Source organism: Erpetoichthys calabaricus, chromosome 3 (assembly GCF_900747795.2).
Source record: "Erpetoichthys calabaricus chromosome 3, fErpCal1.3, whole genome shotgun sequence".
NCBI classification, from domain to species: Eukaryota; Metazoa; Chordata; class Cladistia; order Polypteriformes; family Polypteridae; genus Erpetoichthys; species Erpetoichthys calabaricus.
This window is the reverse complement of record NC_041396.2, coordinates 124,805,571-124,823,720: the sequence shown is the minus strand read 5'-3', so window position 1 is coordinate 124,823,720 and position 18,150 is coordinate 124,805,571. Positions and strand designations below refer to the sequence as shown.

The 18,150-nt window shown below is 40.1% G+C and overlaps 1 protein-coding gene across 1 annotated transcript in view; it reads right to left on the bottom strand.

Annotated features, from left to right (window-relative positions):
* The window catches only part of elp3 (elongator acetyltransferase complex subunit 3), a 435,450-nt gene that overhangs the window by 162,190 nt on the left and 255,110 nt on the right, over positions 1 to 18,150 (bottom strand). Inside the window, exon 11 of the mRNA XM_051924270.1 lies at positions 16,497 to 16,587. Within this exon, the coding sequence (XP_051780230.1) occupies positions 16,497 to 16,587 (91 nt within the window). The remainder of the gene's footprint in view (positions 1 to 16,496; positions 16,588 to 18,150) is intronic.

Sequence of the window (18,150 nt, the reverse complement as noted above, 5' to 3'; positions counted from 1 at the left end):
ACATATGTATAAATATTAACATATATATAAATATATACATATATATATATATATATATATATATATATATATATATATATATATATATATATATATAAATTTTTGTATGTGTGCATGGATATGAGGTTAATGGCTGGAAATGTGTGAAATAAATAGGTACTTATACTTGTTTACATAATTAAATAAATATACACATCTATATCATATACTATCTCTTTATTATAAAAAAAAATCTTGGGGAGGGAGACGAGATCTTCTCGGAAGACAATTTAAAGTCCTGTGAGAGACACTTTAACTTGCTCCCAGCTCTTAAAACAACGACAAGCAAAACACGCAGCTCACCAGCAGCAGAAAGCTAGCAGATGATCCGACCACTTCTCCTTAGCGTGCGTTCAGCCACCCTTGCCTGTCACCTACCCCCTTTACGATGCGAGCGGCAGAGACACGAAGTGGCAAAAGAACAGTTGGTGTATAGGCTTTGAAATGATCGGGCAGCAAGACAAGAAGAACACGCAGCTCGCCAGCAAAAGAAAGACAGCAGATGATCCAACGGCATCTCCTTAGCGTGTGTTCAGCTGTAGTCCCTTCACAACGCGAGAGCCGCACCCCTTTCACAACGTGAGCAGCATTAAATGTCCTGCGAGAATGAGTTGTAACCACACCCGGGGCCGGAAATAAAAGACAAGTATTGTTTTTACAAAAGTTTTAAAGTAAAAGTGAAAATAATGCATATGTAACAATTCCCATGAATATAACAATCTCTTTAAATTGTATATCCGTTAAACCAAACCCGGGGGTGGGCGAGCCCCCAAATTATATATATGTGTGTGTATGTGTGTGAGAGTGTGTGTTTTATACATATATATGTATACAGAGAAATATAAAGACAAGATAAATATATCTGGGTGACAATTAAAGGGTGATATTCAAAGGTTTGCTGTGGAAGGAACTGTGCAAGGTTTGGAAAATGGGATGTGGACAAAGTAAAGAGTCAAGTCGAAGTGTGCCCTACCAGTGATAATTGTGTGAAATATAGATTTGAACGCGAAGGCTTAGAAAAAAAAAAAAAAAAAACTAAAGGAAAGAAAAAGAAAAAGGGTGGTCAATTAAAAGAGTAGAAGACAGGTTTAAAGTTTAGAGAAGAGTGCAAGAAATGGCATAGAATAATGGAAGGTGGCCAGAAGAAGGGACAGGAGATTTAGATGAGGTGCAGGAGATAAAGAGAATGTTAATGGCAAAAGCTAATTCAGGATGTTGTGGCTCGGGTCCATATAGGATGGACAAGTTTGAAAAATGGTAAAGTGTAATAAAGGATAGAGCATTAGACAGTATCAGGAAATGTGTGGATGATTTAGCAGCCAAGGCACACATGGAGCAAGAGAAAAATAAAGAGCAAGAAAAGATTATTTCAGTTTTGAGCACTACTAAACAAAAAGGGGATAAACTGAAGAAAATAGGAAAAAGATGTTTATAGGAAAAGGAAGGATGGCACGTTTGAACTGTTACACTATCCAGCATTGCCTTCTCCTTATCTCCCACATCCTCAGCCTTTTGATCTTCAAGCTCAAGGCGAAGAGGAGTCAAAATCTGAGGAAGAGGATACAGTTGCTAGTTTTCAGCCAGACATTCTGCCTGCCCTTCCGAGTGCGTCTTTGGCTCTACTGCTGCTGTGTAAAATTGAAGGCGTGACCACAACAGCTCAAGCACAGGCTGCCGGGGGAGGAAATCAACACGTTCTCCCATTAATTTAAATTCCCAATCCTGATTATAATTCAGCTCAGCCTAATTCAGATAATAACCCCAGATTCCTTAAAGTTCAGTGTAATTGGCATATGCAAGAATTAAAAGTAGCTGCAGAATTACCTTCCCCTGATGAGGTGGGAGACAGGACATTTGTTGACAGCCTGCAGGCTATGGATAATATGTATAAACCCATTGGACAGGAGTGGACTATGGTTCTGAGTAGAAAACTTAAGAGTGGATGGAGTGATGTTAAGGGGGAATGGAATGATCTCCCAAGAGACAGAAACTTTAACACGCAGTGGGATGCATTAAAGGGACATATTGAAAATAAATTCAAGAAAGGCACAGATTGGTCAAAATTAACATCAGCCCGGCAAAAAGATGATGAGAGTGTGTCTGAATGGGAACATCGTCTGTCTGAGTTGATGGACAATCACTCTGGTATTGTATTGGCTGATGAAAAGCAGAGGGCAATGTCTTCATTGTTTATAAATGGACTTACAGAAGATTGCATAGTAATAAATGGAGTTACAGAAGGCTACTAAAAGAACTTGCTTAAGATGGGAAAATAAAAAGATGGATGATGTTCACCCATATGCTGTTCATGCTAAACGCAATATTAGAGAAAACAAATTAAGACTCAAAGTAAGTTGCTGGCAGCACAGTTGGCATTCTATTCTGGAGAACCGGCAGGCCGAGGTAGGGGTTGAGGAAGAGGGTCATACAGGGGTGGGAAAAGGGATTTCCAGTTTCAGTAACAAGGTGACCGCAGAACACCAGGTTTACAGGATGGAGGGGAACATGCATGTTATTTGTGCGGCCAATTCGGACACTTTAAAAGGAACTGCCCAAATCACCCTGTGCAACCCAATCAGGCCAGCACAGGGGGTGCTGTGCAGTTGCCAGCGCTCCAGACCTGGACCCAGACCCCTGCCCAGGCATGGCCACAACCCTAGGGATCTGTGGGGATGAGCAAAGTGATGGGCCAGTATGCTGCCCTAACTCAGCAACCTGAAGCTGACCCAATGCTTGCTCTCTTAGTTGATGGTAGATCACTGTCCTTCCTAGTGGACACTGGCACAACTAGGTCTACTCTGCAATCCTTCCAGGTGCCAGGAATCCCCACCACTGAAAAGACTGCGAATGTTGTTGCAGTCCAGGTTCGTAATAAATGCATCAGACTGTGCCTGTAAGTGTTGTTTGACCTTTAAAACTAGAATTACCAGAGTCTATGAAAAAACTTGTAGATCCGGCCCACCTTAAAACTGTTCTCACCTCTCTTTTGTCTTCTAAATGTGCCGATTAAGACGAGCAGCAAGCAGCAGGCTATTCCATCCCCCACCATCGCAGAACATTCACTAAGTTTTCCCAGCTCATGCCTTATTTGATTATCTGGGAGTGACTGAACTGCTGGAGTTTTACAGTGGAAATAATAGATCGTTATTTGGAACACACACATTTCATGTGTGTTCCATTTCTACAGTAATCTGTGTAAACACATTGTTAAAAAAGAAACTTTTTCATATTGTAGTAATAAATGTTACAAAATGTAGGCATAAACTATAGAATGTGTGAAGCCTGATGTCCAAACATCAAATAAACACTTTCACAAAAGGTTCAAGGATGATATAACACCTTCTGTGGCATAACGCTAAGATTTGCAGAATCAGAGCACAGCAGCCTTGCTGTGTCTTAGAGACCCGAGTTCGATTCCACGCTGGGGAGGAAGTGTTTTTTTTTTTTCTTTGTAACCTCAAACGGACATAAAATTTATAAATTGGTATGCATTGTAAATCGTTAAGTTTAAAATGTCGATCGCGGTTATTTCTGTTGATTAATTCATGCTTTTTTACTTAGAGTCAGAACAGGAGCTTATTCAGCTTCTGATCTGACTCTAACAGCGCCACAGTATAAATTCACACCCGATCTGACGCTGTTCGTTTTCAAATAATATTGCATTACTTCGACGATGTTTTCTGATTGGTACTATTCGCGTTATAAAATGATTTAATCAAAACGTCACATATATTTGTCTTTTTCTTTTTTTAAAATGTGCGTTGATCACCACCAGCATGTTGTAGCACACAGCAACTGGCCACCTGCATGTTCTTGTGCACACTGAATAAGACAGCGCTATATGCAATCATCAGATTCAAATGTTAACAGTTCACACACACGCAAGGATTGTCTTTCTTACATTTATGTGTACCTGTTACAATGTACTCACTTCTCTCTATGCTGTGGTTTCTATTAAACACCTGAAAAAAAGACAATATATGTGCGTGGTGTTACACACAGAGAGGTGTGTACACTGCAACAAGTACACATCGTAAATGTAGGAAGGGCGCTCCTTTAGTGAGCTATAGCGCGTCTTTATGTGAAAACAGCAGTGTTAGATGGGGAGTGTCTGATGATTGCACATAGCGCTGAAGTTACTGCTCTTTACTATGCTTTCCTCTGCATGTCCTGGAGTACAAAAGAAACAGCATACAGCAACATGTGGGGACTGGCAAGATTGGGGAAAAAAAAAACACCCGGTCGTATGTATCGTGATACACTGCAGAGCTATAGTGCGTCTTTATGTGAAAACAGCAGTGTCAGATGGGGTAGGGAAGGATCCTGAACGTGACTGAGAGAATGAAAAGTGAATAAAAAAAAACATAAAACAAAGCTAACCTTTACAAATATCATAAATTATACACGGCTGTTACAGACTGAAATCAAATGTATCTTTTTATTCTAAAATAGTAACAATAAGAGCAGTTCACTTGTCAAAAGGAAGTCGAGCAGGATCGAACTCGTGACCTCTTGATTCTTAGTCAGCAACTGATACTGTTGCGCCACGGCGGCAGTCGTAGTAAATGAGTGTCAATGTCGCACACTAAAACGGCTTTTTATTTGACAGTTATATTTTTGAATAAAAGTGCACTTGTTCTGTTATATTTGTACCTTTCGTGAAAGTGTTTCTTTGATATTTGGACTTCAGGCTTCATACATTATATGCCTACATTTTGTCATTTACTACTAGAATATCTATATATATATATATATATATATATATATATATATATATATATATATATATATATATATATATATATATATATATAATATTGTCATGCTTGGGTCACAGATTTGCACAGAGACACAGGACGTTGTAGAAAAGAAAGGAACTTTATTCAAAACACTGCAAACAAACATTTGTCTCTTTTCAAAAGTTTAAATGTGCTCCATGACAAGTCAGAGATGACAGTTTCCCCAGGAGCAGAGAATGTCTGAGAGAGAGATAAGGAGAAGCATGCAATCAGTTTAACAAACTGACAGAAGCCTGTGCAGGCTTTTTAAGAAGGCGGAGTACCGCGCGAGAGGCATATTACGCGACAGAGCCAGCCAGAAGGGAAAGGAGGAATGTGAAGGTAATCTGTCTATGTTTCTTAGGGGTTTTCCCAGGGGCGTCTGTAACTTCTGGGGGTGCGATCAGCTTCGCAGGTCACAATATATATAATACTAGAATATGAAAAACGTTTCTGTTTTAAAAATGTGTTTACACAGATTACTGCAGAAATGGAACACACATGAAATGCGTGTGTTCCAAATAACAATCTATTATTTCCACTCTAAAACTCCACTTCACTCCGAGATAATCAATCAAGGCATGAGCTGGGAGAAGTTCGTGCACGTTCTAAGAAGGTGGGGGGATGGAATAGCCGGCTGCAGCTTGTCTTTATCTACACATTTAGAAGACAAAAAACGATGGCGGAGAGGTGCAAATGGATTTCAGATGCGATTTAAGGTGGGACGGATCTATGAGTTTTTTCGTAGGCTCTGGTAACTCTAGTGTTAAACTCATTCACTGTCTTGCATTCCTTTTTGCTCAGTGACGCTTGCCCGGTGAATCTGCTTGGATGTGATCTGATAGCGAAGCTACAAGTTTCAGTGACTCTCTCTCTTACGGGCACAGATATCACTTCACAGGCGCTTGAACTGTTTTCTCTACAGTCCCCCACCTATTATACAGCATGGGTGCTCAAGGACAATGATTTTCTTCGTACCAAGATTCCTCAGGGTTTGACCCAGCTCTCTCAGCTGCACTGTACAGCTCGCTATTTTGAGCATCAGTTAGATGAGTCATGGACTGCATATTTTGAGACTTTTCCTTCGAAAGAAACAATTTTAATGACTTTTCTTTACATTTCAGACAATAAAGCTGCAGCAGCCATTCACTTCACTGAACAGCGCATATGGTTTTTCCCAGGCTCCGTCCTACACGTTTCCTGTGCAAAACTGGCTCTATCCAGTGGAAGGATTTAGCTATGTGGGTTAGGCAGTGTGAGATGTTGAAGGACTGGAAGCACGAAGGTCAGGGTGTTTGGGTTTCTCCCACAGGGGTTCAAAAGATTGAAGTAAATGAACAAGTAGGGGTAGTTTGGAGAGTATTAGAGTCAGGTTCCCCTGTCACCATCTCCTCCTCTGCCCCCTCCCACATGTCCATGGTTAGATGAGGTCCTTCTACTTTGTGGGCACAAGGGAAAAATGATTTTGGTCTTATTAAAGGGGCTGAGCCTTTAGTTGTCCATCCCAAGTCCCAATATGGTCCCCATAAAGCTCAGTATCCACTCCCAGTGGAGGCGGAGGAAGATATTAGTAAAGTTCATTCAGATTTGGTACAACAATCTGCAACAGTTAAAATCCTCTGTTCTCCAGTAAATTCTCCCATACTCCCTGTAAAAAAAAAAAAAGTGGATGGATCCTGGAGGTTCGTCCAGGACTTGCAGGGGGTGAATGCTGCCATTCACCCAAGAGCCCCTATTGTGCCTATTACTGCAACTGTCCTCTCCACTGTCCTATCAACAGCAAACTAGTTATCTGTGATGACTTAGCAAATGCATTCTTTTCTGTTCCTGTTCACCCAGATTCTCAATTTTGGTTTACATTCACGTCTAAGAATAAAAGATGGACTTGGACAGTTATGCCTCAGGGCTACACTGAATCTCCATGTGTATATGGTCAAGAACTAGCTCGTAGTTTGGACAGCTTCATTCCTCCTAGAGGAAGTGTTTTATTCAGTATGTAGATGATCTATTGCTTTGCTCCAACTTAAAGGAGAATTGTGAAACGGCCACCAAAGCTTTACTTTTCTGTATAGCAGAATATGGCCATAAAGTTTCACACTCTAAACTCCAGCTGGTTACACGAAAACGTCAATGCCTAGGTCATATTTTAATTCCAGGAGAATGGTCTATTTCCAACTCCCGTATTGAGGCCATAAGAGTTGTGCCTCATCCTGAAACTAAGCAACAGTTGTTATCTCTTCCAGGAATGACTGGCTATTGCCGACAGTGGATCCAAAATTTTGCAGAACGGGCACGCCCTTTACAAGACCTGGTTCATGGAAAAGATCTTGCCCTGACAGATCCCACTGAGTGGACTCCTGAAGCAGATGCGGCCCTACTTGATTTAAAACAAGCTCTGACATCAGCCCTGGTCCTTGGCATTCCAGATTACAAAAAGATTTTTTACCTTTATGTTGATGAAAGGAAAGGGTTCACATCTTCTGTTTTTATCCAGTACCATGGTGATCGCCAAAGAACAGTTGCATACTATTCCAAAAGTTTGGATCCTGTTGCTTCTGCTTTTCCAGCTTGCTTGCAAGCCACTGCAGCAGCCACGAAGGCTGTTCTTTCTTGTGCAGACATTGTTCTTATGTGCCCAATGGTTGTTAGTGTTCCTCATTCTGTACATTCTATTCTAGTTCAGATTCGCACATCTCATTTCACTTCTGCTGGACTGACGCATTATCAAAATGTTGTTTTAACTTTAGCTAACGTTACTCTTGAGCGTTGTACTACTTTGAACCCTGCCACTTTGCTTCTTACAGCAGATGATGGTGAAATCCACGATTGCAGGCAAGTCATTTTCATGTTACTAAACCTTGTTCTGATTTAGCCGACATTCCTCTTGATTCAGGCCTTGTTGTGTTTGTTGATGGGTGTTCCCTTCATCTTCCAGATGGTTCCCCTTCTGTCAGCTATGCTGTGGTAAGAGATAACACCTTAGTGGAAGGTGCCAAGCTCCCTTCCTCTTGGTCTGCTCAGGCCGCTGAAATCTTTGCATTGACACGTGCGTGCCAATTGCTTAAGGGGGAAGATGCAACAATTCATACAGATTCAAGATATGCCTTTGGGGTGTGCCATGATCATGGCTCGCTCTGGAAAATGAGGGGATTTAAAACAAGTACAGGAAAACCTATTCAACATCACACATTGGTTGAAAACTTGCTAAATGCAATTATGGAACCAAAACAAATTGTTGTGGTAAAATGCCAAGCACATACGAATGGACAGGATCCTGTAAGCCATGGCAATGTGCAAGCAGACTATTGGGCGAAAGAGGCTGAAAATAGGCCGGATGCACCAGGGTTTCCTGTAACACTAGCCACTTTAGCGAAAGCTGTGCCACTTAACACTAGAATTACCAGAGTCTACGAAAAAACTCGTAGATCCGGCCCACCTTAAAACCGTTCTCACCTCTCTTTTGTCTTCTAAATGTGCCGATTTGGAGCAGCAGCGAGCAGCCGGCTATTCCGTCCCCCACCGTCGCAGAACGTTCACTAAGTTTTTCCAGCTCATGGCTTGTTTGATTATCTGGGAGTGACTGAACTGCTGGAGTTTTAGAATAGAAATAATAGATCGCTATTTGGAATACATGCATTTCATGCGTGTTCTGTTTCTACAGTAATCTGTGTAAACACATTGCTAAAACAGAAACTTTTTCATATTTTAGTAATAAATGTTACAAAATGTAGAATGTGTAAAGCCCGAGTTCCTAAGATCAAATAAACACTTCCACAAAAGCTTCAGACACCATATAACAGTTTCTGTGGCGTAGCACGCTAAGATTTGCTTCTCAAACCAAGTAGCTTTTCTCTGCCTCACAAACATGAGTTCAATTCCCCGCTGGGGATAAAGTGTTACTTCTTTTTTTTGTTTTTTACCTCAAACGGACATAAAATTTGTAAATTGGTATGCACTGTCAGTTAATGAGATCGTTATATTTTCATGCGGGATGCTCCTTTTAAAATATTTTTTTTAACAATTGAGACTGCAATTAACATGAACAACTGTCCTTATAACTTATTTTTTTCAAGATCCATAACACACAGACAGACAGAGCACTGCGTAATACAGAGACAGACAGGCAGAGATATACAAACAAACAGGGAAGGCACATGTACTGAAAGAAAAAAAAATCAACATGTGCGTTGTTTCTGTAGCACTGAATGAGCTCACCCGCTCTAACGTCACCCCTCCCCCGATCTGGCTCTCTAAGTAACAGCGCAAGTACAGACGCAAACCAAGTGTAATCAAGAGTACTGGTTCGATCCCCACTCACTCCTATATTTGCCGTTTTCAGTAGTAAGCTGCTCTTTTTGTTAATATTATACAGTACACACATGCACTTGATTTGTGTCTGTACTTGCGCTGTTACTTAGAGAGTCAGATCGGGGGGAGGGGTGATGTTAGACCAGGTGAGCTCATTCAGTGCTGCAGAAACAACGCACATGTTGATTTTTTTTTTTCTTTCAGTACATGTGCCTTCCCTGTTTATTTGTATATCTCTGCCTGTCTGTCTCTGTATTACGCAGTGCTCTGTCTGTCTGTGTGTTATGGATCTTGAAAAAAAATAAGTTATAAGGACGGTTTGCTGACTTGGAGCACCACTGCCTTACTGTGCCACAGAGACGCGAGTTCGATTCCCAGCTTTGAAGAAAGTTATTTTTTTTTCCTCAAACGGACATTGAATTTATAAATTGGCATGCACTGTAAATCGTTAACTTTAAAATGTCAATCGCGGTTATTTCTGTTGATTAATTCATGCTTTTTTACTTAGAGTCAGAACAGGAGCTTTTTCAGCTTATTCAGCTTCTGATCTGACTCAAACAGCGCCAGTATAACTTCACACCCAACTTGACGCTGTTCGTTTTCAAATAATATTGCATTACTTTGACGATGTTTTCTGATTGGTACTATTCGCGTCCTAAAATGATTTCTTCAAAACGTCACATATATTTGTCTCTTTCTTTTTCAAAATGTGCGTTGTAGCACTCAGCAACTGGCCACCTGCATGTTCTTGCGCACACTAAATCAGACAGCGCTATATGCAATCATCAGATTCAAATGTTAAGTTATATAGCACAGAATGGAAATCAGCAGTTCTTAGCATTCCACCACGCAAGCTGTCATATCAACCGCCTACTGTAACTTGCTTTCTTTTTTCTTCGGTTATAGTCTTGAATAAAAGTGCACTTGTTTTGTTATACTTTTACATCAACATATGTTCCTGTGTTTGAGCTACATGGGCATGCTCAAAAAATACGCGTGTAATGCCACGAAAAGTGCATGCAGACACTTCAGTTCGCAAGCATTGGTACGACAATGCAGTCACAAGTACACTGCAGAGCTTTGGCGCGTCTTTATGTGAAAACAGCAGTGTCAGATGGGGAGTGTCTGATGATTGCATATAGCGCTGAAGTTACTGCTCTTTACTATGCTTTCCTCTGCATGTCCTGGAGTACAAAAGAAACAGCATACAGCAACACGTGGGGACTGGCAATACTGGGGGAAAAAAACACGCGGTCGTATGTATCGTGATACACTGCAGAACTATAGCGCGTCTTTATGTAAAAACCGCAGTGTCAGGTTGGGGGCGGTAGGGATGGATCCTGAACGCGACTGAGAAAAGTGAATGAAAAGTGAATTTAAAAAAAATAAAGCTAACCTTTACAAATATCATAAATTACACCAGCTGTTACAGACTGAAATCAAATGTATCTTTTTATTCTAAAATAGTGAAAATAAGAACACTTCTCAAATGGGAGTTGTGCAGGATCGAACTCATGACCTTCTGATGCGTAGTCAGCGACTGATACTGTTAAGCCACGGAAGCAGTGATAGTTAATGCATATCAATGTCTCACACTAAGGCAGGTTTTTTTGGCGGTGGCTTTTTTTTGTATCTTTTGTGAAAGTGTGTCTTTGATATTTGGACTTCAGGCTTCATACATTATATAGTTTATGCCTACATTTTGTCAATTACTACTAGAATATATAACACGTTTCTGTTTTAACAATGTGTTTACACAGATTACTGTAGAAATGCAACACATATGAAATGCGCGTGTTTCAAATAACAATCTTATTATTTCTACTCTAAAACTCCACTTCACTCCCAGATAATCAATCAAGGCAAGAGCTGGGAAAAGCCTGTTTACATTCTAAGTCGTTAGGGGGATGGAATAGCCGGCTGCTGGCAGCATGTCTTTATCAGTACATTTAGATGACAAAAGACGCTGGCGGAGAGGTGAGAAAGGTTTTAAGAAGCGATTTAAGGTGGGCCGAATATACGAGTTTTTTCGTAGGCTCTGGTAATTCTAGTGTTAATCTAGATGTGACTTTTATTACAGGCCAATGTGTCTCCCGCTGAGCGCCGGATGTGGATTTGAGAAAGAGGATACCAAGATTCCAGTGGAGTGTGGAGACACACACAGACTAACAAACCTTTTCTTTCAATGTCTTCTTTTCCAGGATTTGCAAAAGGTACACATGATATCGACCATGCTTCTAAAGATGCAATGGTGGCATGGGTAGAACAATTCTGGAGAGCTCCAGGGTTTCAGCAACATGCAGCAGTGTACTGTCAAAAGTGTGTGGTCTGCATGAGGTTTAATATGGGCAAAAGCATACAGGTAGGACAAACTGTTATCCCCTTTCCGGATGGCCCGTTTGACCATTTGCAGCTAAATTTTATTGCGCTAACTCCATCAAAGGGTTACAAATACTGTCTCGTCATAATTGATGTGTTCTGTAGGCGGGTGGAAGCTTTCCCTTGTAGGCATGCAGATGCAAAATCAGTAGCAAAGGCCTTGGTAAGGGAGGTGGTGCTCCAGAAACTACACTCAGACAATGGGTCACATTTTGTTAATTCAGTGATCCATCATTTAGCCGAATGGCTACAAATTGACTTAAAACACTATTGTGCCTATCATCCACAGAGTGGAGGCATGGTGAAAAGGGCAAATCAGACATTTAAACCGAAACTTGCTAAAGTATGTAAGGAGACTGGTTTAAACTGGCAAGATGCCCTCCCACTGGTTTTGACTGCTATGCGAGGGCGAACACACAGACAGTCAGAACTCTCCCCTTTTGAGGTTTTGATGGGAAGACCAATGCATGTCCCACTCTCTGGTGAGAGAATTGAACTGGAAACCGTTAATGGGGATCTATCTCATTTTCTTTCAGGGTTACAGAGGGTGCTCTGCAGTAGTAAATGACTTGTGGGTAAATGCAGACAAAGGCCATTTATCTGTTCTCATCCTCTTAGATCTGAGTGCCGCATTCGATACCATTGATCACAATATTCTTAGAAATTGCCTTAGTCAATGGGTGGGCCTCTCTGGCAGTGTCTTAAATTGGTTTGAGTCCTACCTGGCAGGTAGAAAATTCTTTGTAAGTTGTGGTAATTATACGTCAAAGACCCATGATATTCTATATGGTGTTCCACAAGGCTCTATCCTGGGTCCGCTGCTCTTTTTGATTTATATGCTTCCGTTAGGTCAGATTATCTCAGGGCATAACGTGAGCTACCACAGCTATGCTCATGACACACAACTGTATTTATCAATAGCGCCTGACAAACCCGACTCTCTTGATTCACTGACACAATGTCTTACTTGTGTTTCTGAATGGATGTGTAGTAATTTTCTCAAACTAAATAAAGAGAAAACAAATTTTAGTGATTGACAATAATGGATATAATGAGGTTATTAGAAATAAACTAGATACATTAGGATTAAAAGTCAAGGCTTAGGTAAAGAATTTAGGGGTAACTATTGACTCTGACCTAAATTTTAAATCACATATTAATCAGATTACTATGACAGCATTTTTCCACTTAATATAGCAAAAGTTAGACCCCCTTATAACATTGTAAGATGCTGAGAAATTAATCCACGCTTTTGTTTTTAGTTGACTAGATTACTGTAACGCTCTCCACTCAGGAATACCCAAAAGAAGACATAAATCAATTGCAGCTAGTGCAGAATACAGCTGCTAGAATCTTAACTAGGAAAAGAAAATCCAAGCACATCTCTCCAGTTTTGATGTCACTACACTGGTTACCTGTGTCATTTACAATTGACTTTAAAATCCTGCTTATAATTTACAAAACCTTAAATAATCTCCTCCATCTTATATTTCGGAATGTCTTACACTTTACACTCGTAACCTTAGATCTTCAAATGAGTGTCTGCTTGGAATTCCAAGAGCTAAACTTAAAAGAAGTGGTGAGGTGGCCTTCCGCTGTTATGCACCTAAAATCTGCAATAGCTTGCCAATAGGAATTTGCCAGGCTAATACAGTGGAGTCCTTTAAAAAAACTGCTGAAAACACATTATTTTAACATGGCTTTCTCATAGCTTCATCTTAGTTTAATCCTGATGCTCTGTATATTCAATTAATTATCATTATTATTCATGGTATTCATATTCAAAATCTGTACTAACCCCTACTTTCTCTTCTGTTCTTTTTCCAGTTTTCTGGGGTGGTGACCTGCACCACCACCACCTGATCAAAGCACCGTTATGTCCCTACATCGATGGATTAAAGGCCAGAAGTCCACATGACCGTCATCATCAAGTTCTTCCTTGAGAACCCTGAATACAATGAGGACTGATCATTTATGTTAGGTAGAATGCCTAGAGGGGGCTGGGAGGTCTCGTGGCCTGGAACCCCTGCAGATTTTATTTTTTTCTCCAGCTGTTGGGAGTTTTTTTGTTTTTTCTGTCCTCCCTGGCCATCGGACCTTACTTTTATTCAATGTTAATTAGTGTTCTCTTATTTTAATTCTTATTTATTTTGTCTTTTTTGTCTTTCTTCATCATGTAAAGCACTTTGAGCTGCATTATTTGTATGAAAATGTGCTATATAAATAAATGTTGTTGTTGTTGTTGCTGAAGGGTGTCCAATCCCAGGAAAAGGAGTCCTGGTGAGTAGCCCCATCTGTTGACAATGAGAATGACAAGACCACCATAGGCGATTAGGTGTTGGTTCGAGATGCTTAACGAAAGCACTGGAACCAGCCCTGGTGGAGAGGACTGCACCAAGTTCTTCTGTCTACTTCACACGCTGTGAAGGCTGAGGGCATTGATTCCTGGATCTACCTTTCCCACTACAGAAAGACTTCCTTGTTGACGACACCATGAAAATCCAAAACTTGAAAAGACATGTACCCACAGTACTTATTTCTTTATATATGGTGTTTGTCTTGTATGAGGCTGTATCCATTGTCATACAATCTATTGGCTCTTGCTCTCTGGGGAAAGGAACAAATTCTTCAGATGACTGTATCCATTTTAACATGTCTAATGTGCGGCGGCTGAAGTGCTCTTTATCTTTGCAGGTGTCACCCTGGGTTCAGATGGATAACGTGTTGGGCTCTTATGAACTATACTGTCTCTAGAATGAAAAATGAATCATGTTATCTTTGCTCTTGACCACGACCTGATTTGTGGATCATTCCCCATAAATACAATGATAATACATTTTAAAGATGGTTACAATCCCCAGACTGTGGGAATGATACCTCTACTGAGAATGTTACAGATTGGGCATATTATGAGTGTTCACAAATGGTTCGCATACATAAGATGGGTATACTAGACGCTATATGTCCATGAACCTGTACGTTTCTTATGGGAAGTTATTTGTATCAGTCCCATTTCGCATCATAATGTAATTATTCCTGTATCTGGCCACAAACTGACACCCCTACCCCATATGTTACTCAGACAACTCCAAGTAAATATAAATGTTACCAGAGGAATGGTACAAATCCAGTTGCTACATTCCCTGGAAACTGTTTCTCTACAAGAATGAAAGTCAGTGTGGTCCTGATAAGTTTAAACCCATTACTTGTTCTCCTGCTTTTCAGAATTGCTCATTAGCAGACAGTTTTTGGGCCTGTGGTCGAATGAGGGGGGGCAGTCTCCTAAGGGCAGGTCTTGTGCTTTGGTAATGGTTGCTCATGACATATTTATTGTCCCCATTCTAGGCCCTATTTCTTTCTTGATCTAGACAATCTGCTTCTGCCGTTTCTGAGTATGAGTCTGACCCTAAAGTATACATCAATAAGATAGGACAACCCAAACGTATCCCACACGAGTATAAGGCTCGGGATGAGGTGGTTGCTGGGTGGGAATCTCTTTTTCCCCTCCTAACAATCATTAAGAATGTTGAATGGATTAATTATATATATTATAATCAGCAGCACTTCATTAACTTTAGCAGAGATGCTTTTAATGAGCTAGGTGAGCAACTTCATGCCACTTCTCAGAAGGCATGACAAAATTGTTCAGCATTAGATATGCCTTTAGCTCAGCAAGGTGGTGTGCATGTGGGTTATGTTTGGTGAAGCATGTTGTACTTTTATTCCTAATAACACTGCCCCTAATGGGTCTGTCGTTATGTCATTATCAATTAAGCAGATAAAAGGCCTGGAGTTGATTTTCCTGTGAACAGACAACATGCGGTCAAAGGAGCTCTCCATGTAGGTGAAAGAAGCCATCCTTAAGCTGCGAAAACAGAAAAAACCCATCCGAGAAATTGCTACAAAATCTACAGTTTGGTACATCCTAAAGAGAAGACTGCATGAAAGTAAATACAGAGGGTGCACTGCAAGGTGTAAGCCACTCATAAGCCTCAAGAATAGAAAGGCTAAATTGGACTTTGCTAAAGAACATCTAAAAAAGCCAGCACAGTTCTGGAAAAATATTCTTTGGACAGATGAAATCAAGATCAACCTCTACCAGAATGATGGCAAGAAAAAAGTATGGAGAAGGTGTGGCACAGCTCATTATCCAAAGCATACCACATCATCTGTGAAACACGGTGGAGGCAGTGTGATGGCTTGGGCGTGCATGGCTGCCAGTAGCACTGGGACACTAGTGTTTATTGAAGATGTGACACAGGACAGAAGCAGCCGAATGAATTCTGAGGTGTTCAGAGACATACTGTCTGCTCAAATCCAGCTAAATGCAGTCAAATTGATTGGGCGGAGATTCATGATACAGATGGACAATGACCCAAAACATACAGCTAAAGCAACCCAGGAGTTTATTAAAGCAAAGAAGTGGAAAATTCTTGAATGGCCAAGTCAGTCACCTGATCTTAACCCAATTGAGCATGCATTTCACTTGTTGAAGACTAAACTTCAGACAGAAAGACCCTCAAACAAACAGCAACTGAAAGCCGCTGCAGTAAAGGCCTGGCAGAGCATTAAAAAGGAAGAAACCCAGCATCTGGTGATGTCCATGAGTTCAAGACTTCAGGCTGTCATTGCCAGCAAAGGGTTTTCAACCAAGTATTAGAAATGAACATTTTATTTCCAGTTATTTAATTTGTCCAATTACTTTTGAGCCCCTGAAATGAAGGGACTGTGTTAAAAAAAATGCTTTAGTTGCCTCACTCACATTTTTATGTGATCGTTTTGTTCACCCCACTGAATTAAAGCTGAAAGTCTGCACTTCAACTGCATCTGAGTTGTTTCAATTAAAATTCATTGTGGTAATGTACAGAACCAAAATTAGAAAATAGTTGCCTCTGTCCAAATATTTATGGACCTAACTGTAGATCCATAAATATAAATTTCATTTTAATAAAACAATATGCTTGCACTTTTTCAGTCTTTAGTAAAATATACCTCTGTTCCCAAATCTTTCATGCGTGCAAGAGCCAGTTCACGAAGATTTCCATGTTCCACTCCTGAGCTCACAAGAGGCATTGGGATATCTCTATTTTAAAATAGAAAGCTTTGATTAATTACACATTTAAAAATAATAATCCATAATAACTGCAAAACAGTAAAACCATTTTAGCAACGAAGATTAAAGGAAAAAAATGTTGTCACATGATGGAGATTATCATCACACCCTACAAGGTGGAAACATATGGACAAACTGCTAAATTTGATATTGTACTGTTATCATATCTATATAAGAGCCTTGTGGTAAAGCATGCTAATAATGGTAATATAAAATAAAGACAGACTGATTAATAAAGCACAAATACAGTAAACTAGTAGCTGCACCCTGCAAAAATTGGGGATAATTGGGGATAATTGGAAGATACTTTGAAGTAGGATGCATATTTATCAATACAAAAGATCAGGGTCTGGTCCTAGCAGCAAAAGAAACAAAGAGTCACCAAAATAAGAACACTTCAACTACTAAAATAAAATTATACTAGCAAATGAAATAGCACTGCCTAAAGCTAAAGAACCAGAAAAAACGTGTAGGTGTGTAAACATAAAAATAATCCTTTTGTTAAAACACTCACTTCTTCTCATTAGGGTTGGGTGATATGCAAAAATCTTCTCTTAACACTAGAATTACCAGAGCCTACGAAAAAACTCGTAGATCCGGCCCACCTTAAATCACTTCTTAAATCCGTTCACACCTCTCCGTCAGCGTCTTTTGTCCTCTAAATGTGCTGATAAAGACAAGCTGACAGCAGCCAGCTATTCCATCACCCCACCGACTTAGAACGTGCACGAACTTCTCCCAGCTCATGCCTTGATTGATTATCTGAAAGTGACTGAACTGGAGTTTTAGAGTGGAAATAATAGTTCCATTTCTACAGTAATCTGTGTAAACACATTGTTAAAACAGAAACTTTTTCATATTTTAGTAATAAATGTTACAAAATGTAGGCATAAAGTACAGAATGTATAAAGCCTGAGCTCCAAAGATCAAATAAACACTTTCACAAAAGGTTCAAGGATGAAACAACAGTTTCCGTGGCGTAGCATGCTAAGATTTGCTTCTCAGGTCGCTTGGCTGTGCCTCACAGACCTGAGTTCGATTCCCCGCTGGAAATAAAGTGTTACTTTTTTTTTCTTTTTAACGTCAAACGGACATAAAATTTATAAATTGGTATGCACTGTCATTTAATGAGACTGTTATGTTTTCATGTGGGATGCTCCTTTTAAAATATTTTTTCAACAATTGAGACTGCAATTAACATGAACAGCTGTACTTATAACTGTTATTTTTAAGATCCATAACACACAGACAGACAGAGCACTGCGTAATAGAGAGACAGACATGCAGAGAAGTCACTAGATATATAAATAAACAGGAAGGCACATGTACTGAAAGAAAAAGAAGATCAACATGTGCATTGTTCCTGCTGCACTGAATAAGCTCACGCGCTCTAACATCCCCACTTCCCCTGATCTGAGACTCTAAGTAACAGCACAAGTACAGACGCAAACGAAGTGTAATCAAGAGTCCCCGGTTCGATCCCCACTCACTCCTATATTTGCCGTTTTCAGTAGTAAGCTGCTCTTTTTGTTA